A 7594-nucleotide genomic window follows, 5' to 3' on the forward strand; every position below is an offset into this window, starting at 1 on the left:
GAGTCACTGGAACCCAACAGGAGAAGGATTACAAGGGAAAGAGCGGCAGTAGCCGGGAGTCAGCCAGGCACAGTCTATGAGCAAGGCTCAACTTTCCAAAAGAAAGTTCACCAACTAGAGCATAGCCCTCCGGAGCGCTGCAGACCCCCTCAGCTCAGCTTCACCAAGGGGCCATCAAGATGAAACCGAACCAAGCTGGACCCAAAACTGACAACTCCAACTAGGTGCTCCAACTGTCTGCACGTGTGAGCGACCCGACGGCAACTGTCAGCGTTCTATTCCCAAATCTCTTCTCCTGGTCACTGCATGCTCTGATAGCCATCGCATACTTCTCATTCCAGCCCTTACCTTTTTTTATATTTTTTTTATTATTATTACATTTTTTTATTTTTATTTTTTTATTATTGGAGGACAAGCAAGAGATTGCTCAAAAATAAAAAAGGATTGTTATGAAGGCTTTGTTTTGAATCGCAAGCAACATGGAAGGATCCAGTTTTGGGATAGACACTATATTGTCCAACGCTGGTTCTGGCAGCCCTGGCATGCTGAATGGGGACTTTAGGGATGGGAGAGGAGCGGATTTTAGGAATCAGGGCCCCCTGTCTCCTGATTCGGAGATAGACACCGTGGGAAGTTCGCCTTCCTCTCCTATTTCAGTGACTATGGAAGCAGCAGATCAGCACCGGTTAGTGGACAGCGCCCTGCACCAATCTCAGCATCTCCATCACCTGCACCACAGCCAGCAACCTCAACAGTCTCCACCACAGCAGCCTGCCCAACTGGGCTCTGTAGCTAGGACTTCCACCTCTTCCTTCTTAATTAAAGACATTTTGGGAGACAGCAAACCCCTGGCTGCCTGTGCCCCTTATAGCACCAGCGTGTCCTCCCCCCATCACACACCAAAACAGGAGGGCAATGTGTCTTCAGAAAGTTTTCGACCCAAACTAGAACAGGAGATGCAAGATGCCAAGAGCAAAGCAGAGAAAATTCGGGATGATATGCATTCAGACATGAAAGGGCATAGTGAGTAGCATTATTATTATATAATTTTCATATAAAAAGAACATATTCAATTGTATTATATTACATGATATTATATTCTGTATTATATTATTTTAATATATATATAATATTATATTACACCATATGTTATATTACTTTTTATTATAAGACATTATTGTAGCAAACATCTATCCAAAACTGTAGCATATACTCAAGGGTGTATGTCTCATTTTTTTTATCTTTACTATTTCTTTCTCAGTTTATTTTATTTAACAAGAATAGCTTCATCTCAGTTTATTTTAATTAACAAGAATAGCTTCATCTCAGTTTATTTTATTTAACAATAGCTTCATATTGAATAGCTATAATAATAACATAATAATAATAGCTATATATAATAACAATAGCTTCATATGAATAGCTTCATCTCATCATTTCTGTTTGCATTATCCCAACAGTAATTAAAAGGCATCATTGCTTCAGTTAGATGCAAACATAAAAACAAATGAAATAATGCACCAGTGCTAGAAATTCTTAGAAAACTAATATGTATTTTACATTTAGGTATTTCTTAAAACTGATGAAATAAAATTAGTATTCTTAAGAGTGAGAATAAGCTTAAAAATGTTTGCCTTGCGATTAAACCAGCCTTAGAAATTAACAAATGGTGACATTTTGTGGGCACCCTATATTCTTTTCTTAGCGTGATGCCCAGGCAATAATGTTTTAATTTACACATAATCCCTTGTTAAATATGTGCTTGATTATTGCAAACTGCTGTGTTAATTAAAAAGATCTCGCTTTTCTTTCCAATGCTTTTTTTTTTTTTTTTGCCTTCATTCAATTGTGTTGACAACGATGCATTTTTTTTCTTTTTAATGAAAACTTAGCGCAAATAATCGTTTTCACCAGGTCGGTATTAAAATAACTATCCTATTTGGTATAGTAAATTTTGGTTCTCACGTTGGTGATCAAAAACAGATGTACAGTCTGGCCTGGCGATTTTTTTTTTTGTGTGTACCAACCTCCCCAGTGGGTCAATTAGAGAGATTATTGTTCTTCCTGCAGGGAAGATAAAGGAACGCTAGGAAAAAAAAAACTGGTACAAACAGAAATGGTTTTTGACATATCGATTTTTCTTCAATTCAGCAAAAATACAAGCCTGATAAATAGTATCTGGTAATGTCATCATTCTCATCTTGTGCTGGGAAAACACAGTGCACAGCTGCTAAAACAGCATAATAATAATGATAGTAACAGCAGTAGGTGTAATAATAATAATAATAATAATAATAATAACAATAATAATAATAAATAATAATTGTTTTCCAAGTACCTTTCTTTTTGTACTTCTTATTGTTTTAACTATTTTTAACTATTTTTTTTTTCTATTTTTATTTTTTTTTTTAGCAGTGACAGTTATATTAGTGGCAGTAGTAATAGTAGTAGTAGTAGTAGTAGTAGTTTTCATAATATTAATATTAATCTTGATTATTTTGGAATTGTTCTTCTTGATCATCTCCTTAGTCTTTTTCTTCTTCCTAGCCATCTTCTTTTATATTATTGTTACTGTTGTTGTGGTTGTTAACAATACTTTTATTATGATAATATTTTTATGTATTATTTTTAATATTCTTTATTACTATTTTTGTTATTATTAGCAGTTAGTTGGTGGTAAGGCATAGCAAAGAGAATACTTTAATATGCGTTTGTCATATTTTTTCAATTTAATAGCAGTTAGTTTATGGTCATAATAGTATACCTAGATATAGTAGAATCTATTTTTAGATGTGCTTGCCATTTTTTTTTTAAATCAATAGAAATTAGTTTGTGATATTAATAGTATAGATACTATAATACTACTATAATACTATAGATACAATACTAGATTAAGTAGACTTTATTTGCAGATATGTTGGTGCTCTAGCATACAGGTGGATATTTTCATCTGCCCAAATCTCAGTTTAGCGATGACCATGTTGTGTACTATGGTTTGTTTCTATCTATCTATCTATCTATCTATCTATCTATCTATCTATCTATCTATCTATCTATCTATCTATCTATCTATCTATCTATCTATCTATCTATCGATAGATTATATATATATATATATATATATATATATATATATATATATATATATATATATATATATATATATATATATATATATATAGATAGATAGATAGATAGATAGATAGATAGAAACAAACCATAGTACACAACATGGTCATCTATCTATCTATCTATCTATCTATCTATCTATCTATCTATCTATCTATCTATCTATCTATCTATCTATCGATAGATTATATATATATATATATATATATATATATAGAGAGAGAGAGATAGATAGATAGATAGATAGATAGATAGATAGATAGATAGATAGATAGATAGATAGATAGATAGATAGATAGATAGACAAAGATAGATAGACAAAGATAGATAGAAAGAAAGAAAGAAAGAAAGAAAGAAAGAAAGAAAGAAAGAAAGAAAGAAAGAAAGAAAGAAAGAAAGAAAGAAAGAAAGATAGAAAAGAAAACCTTGTTCTTCAGTGCTTGTTATTAAACTGTTAGTACTCCTAGAATATGTCCACATTCCAATAATTGAATATGCCTTATCCTTACTGTATAGGTACAAAAGAAGAAGGGGACCGGGAGATCACCAGCAGCCGTGAAAGTCCTCCGGTCCGGTCCAAGAAGCCCAGGAAGGCCAGAACAGCCTTTTCAGACCATCAGCTGAATCAGCTGGAGAGAAGCTTTGAGAGACAGAAATATCTGAGTGTACAGGACCGCATGGACCTGGCGGCAGCCCTTAACCTCACAGACACTCAGGTCAAGACCTGGTACCAGAACAGGAGGTAAGATCATTGTCGGTGCACAGCACTGACAGCACAGCACGGGGGAAGATTGACACTTCAGACAGACAGGCAGAGGACCACAGAGACTGACACACATAGGCTCAGCCTGGCTACACAAACCCTTTCAGAAGCTTTCTAACAAAAAAAAAAAAAAAAAAAAAAAAACATAAGGGGCTCATTACCTAAAAGAAGTATTTTTCCTTGGAAATTAAATTTGCTTTGTTATGCTCAGATATGGAATCATGTACAGAAGAACTCCCTAAACCTCTGCACATGTTTGGGTGTCTGAAGTCAACACAGGTTCGCTTTTCTTTCATAGAAAATGATTCCTTAATAACTCAGCCCTTTGTGCCAAGCATATGCAATCCTAAAGCTAAAAGCTGAGACTAAACAAATACAGAAGTATAACGTTCAATCAAAAATGAGACCCTGATAAAGGCAAGCATACAGGAGAAATAATAAATCTGATACAGACTCTGAAATAGAAGCTATAGACATAGTACAGGCAAGGGCAATAATAATATACAGGCATAAAAACGATCTAGTCTATAAACAAACAACATGCTTTTCTACATATAATATATACAACATTTTTAATGTAATATATATATATATATATATATATATATATATATATATATATATATATATATATATATATATATATATATATATATATATATATATATATATAGTGTATTGACTCACAGCAACCAATCAGCATTTGCAAGTCTTTTTTTCTGACTAATCAAAGCTGATGAAAGGAAAAACCTGATTGGTTTGGTTGTTTATGATCATTGCTTAATGTAGAAATTTAATAAAGCAATGGACAAACACAAAATGTACAAACACCAAGCAACCATTAAAAGAGCCCTTTGATTGACAGATTGCTGCAGTGTGTTCATCACCAATGCTCTTTACACTGCCTTTAATAAATAAGCCAAATAGCGATAGTGTACCTATATGTGTAATATGGGAATATGTGCAATGCTTGTACTAGTCTTATATCAATATATCAAGATGACATCTGCTGGTGAGTGCTACAGTACACAGCAGAAGATGTCTAGCACAGATCCCAGCTCACACTGCGGAATTAGCTGTTTATATTTAATCCTTACAAAGAGGCCCCAAAATTTAGCCTCTCTATCCCAGGGTATTTTTTCCTGAAAACCCACAAACTGCTCATAATGAGATAAATATGACTAATTAATAGCTTCAAAGAAAGCAGAAAAAAAAAAGATCCCCAACTAATGCACACATGAATAAATAATGTGTAAATCTTGATTACAAAACTAGGGACATGTTAGTCTATGTGTGTCCCAGGAACACAGTGGGATGAAATCCCATTGCTATCTCATTATGCAGTGTTGCATGGCACCAGACACGATTTTTTTTTTTATATAATTCAATTAGAAAATACGTATTTTGCATTTTTTGGCCGTTCCGAGTTCCCTTTTCAGACTGTATGATTTTAATTAAACATATGTATATTACATGAATTCTATGGAAAGGCTGCAAGCCAGCCACCCGTGTCCCTTTAATAGGATGTCCAGGCTGATCTTGTTGAAGCAAATTAAGTACAGTTCTATTTTCCATAATTTTCTGTCTCATTACATACGGTTTCAGCCACCCTAATTCTGTCGGAAAAAATTAGTGTCATTTGTATGCAATCTAAAGAGTGTGTCATTGGCTTGTTAGATGTGCCTCGGCCTTAGTAGCCACCAGCTCGCAGGCTCTGTGCGACTTTCGGGCTACAAAAGCGTCAAAAAGCGCTCAGTGGTTATCAAACATCAAGATGGGAATGGTGTTCTGGCAATTTGCTCCACAGCATCAGTTTGATCCCATTCGACACTTGTACCTATACATTTAGTTCATCCCTTAATGCCTACGGTGCTTAAAATTTAGGTTTGGGTGGCTGTTGGCTTTGTGGTGACACAACAAATTTGTCCTTATATATAAATTAATCTTTCTTTGCTATCAAGTTAGGGGTATTAACCCAGAGTTGTGGTATCTAAATCTCACAAGGCTTACTTATTATTGCCGCATTGCATGCTAGAAATTTGGATTTTTGTATTATGATCTCTAACAAAGAAAGTGAAAAGGCTTTAATAAAAATGTTTAAACCATATTATTTCTGCTATAAATATATTTTTTAAAGGCAATATTTGCTAAGATTAGACATAACTGCCCCAAACTTCCCATTTTGAAGGTCTGGTGTAAAACATACAACATATGGTAAATTATGCATGTATTGGGTAAATCTTTTGGAAAGAAAGAAATCTTATCTTTGACATCCTCAACTGAGTCTTATTTTTTACCTTAGCAAAGACGCTGTAAATGGGGTCTTATAGGGGGGTCTACTTTTTGTCATCAATGTATCGCAACCAAAAGGCAATAGCTTAACTTTGATCTTCTATTTTTTATTCTTCAGGACAAAGTGGAAGAGGCAGACAGCTGTCGGACTAGAGCTGTTGGCTGAGGCTGGGAATTATTCAGCTCTTCAAAGGATGTTCCCCTCACCTTATTTTTATCACCCTAGTCTGCTCAGCAGTATGGACAGCACGACTGCAGCCGCTGCAGCAGCAGCTATGTACAGCAGTATGTACAGGACTCCCCCTGCACCCCACCCTCAGTTACAGAGACCCTTAGTTCCCAGGGTCCTCATTCATGGCCTAGGTCCTGGGGGACAACCAGCTCTTAACCCCTTGGGGAACCCAATACCTGGTACTCCTCACACGCGGTGAAAACAGCAACCCCATTTTCTATTTTTTTACAGCACTATCAAAACCCCACAAAGGACAAAAAACAACCAAACAAACCTGAAGGAGATAAGTAGAAGGGACACAGGGGCCAGAGTATGGACATCCCCTCTGTAAAGGCTCAAATCCCAAGCACCTACAGTATGTACTGTACTTATCTAGAGCAGGGACCCTACAGAAAGACCACTAAGCTCCTCCAAAGAAGAGTAGGACGCACGGGCACGCAGTGAGGGCGCAGTGCGCAATGGCTGCACTCCCAGGAGTGTGAATGACGATAAACTTGAGTCCAAAGGAGAAAAAAAAAATGCAGCCTGGCCGATCTAAAGATGGAGTTAAAGGAAACAAGGACAAGGGACTGGGAACTTTGCACTGATCTCTAATGAGCGGATTCATTATGACAAGTGGCATGCTCCCAAATTTCAAATTGTACATTCGAAAGACTATGAAATATCATATTTATTATATGTTGTCCATAAAAGTCACAACTATTCGTTGATTTTTTTATGTCTTTTTTGAGCAACTCGAATAAAATGCTTAGAGAAAAAAAAAAAAAAAAGATGGAAATTCTTTCATTTAAGTTGAAAACTCAACGCCGTTTAGTGTAACTTTATTATTATTATTTAGGTTTGAAAACGAACGGAAATCCTAGGTTAATTAAGATAAAGGCACACAGTAACACACTGCTAAGAGGTACAGGCTCAGTTTATTCATATTTTTAATTTTTCTTTTTCTCTTTTCAGAACAGGTGACTTATTAAGAAATGCTTAAAGATTATTTTATAAAAATAGGATCTGATTTTTTTTTTAAGCTTTTGGAAAGGTTTTTTTTTTTCTTATATCCTTACGTGATAGCCGTCGGCAGCAGCGTGTCCTCATTTTTTATGAATTTTAAACAAGTTAATGAGCAAAATGAGTGATTTGTAAGGTTGGGTGGCCTGCCTGGGAACTGAGGATATGAATCCCCA

At 35.3% G+C, this 7594-nt stretch overlaps 1 protein-coding gene across 1 annotated transcript; it reads left to right on the forward strand.

Moving 5' to 3' along the window:
- Positions 1-394: 394 nt before the first annotated feature.
- BARHL2 (BarH like homeobox 2) lies at positions 395-7156 on the forward strand. Its single transcript, XM_082266673.1, has 3 exons — positions 395-1023; positions 3646-3871; positions 6303-7156. Exons 1-3 carry the CDS (start codon positions 480-482, stop codon positions 6613-6615), a joined length of 1083 nt encoding a protein of 360 aa, XP_082122799.1. The 5' UTR covers positions 395-479; the 3' UTR covers positions 6616-7156.
- Positions 7157-7594: the final 438 nt, after the last annotated feature.

This window comes from Pelophylax lessonae (genome assembly GCF_965119305.1).
Source record: "Pelophylax lessonae genome assembly, chromosome: 8".
NCBI classification, from domain to species: Eukaryota; Metazoa; Chordata; class Amphibia; order Anura; family Ranidae; genus Pelophylax; species Pelophylax lessonae.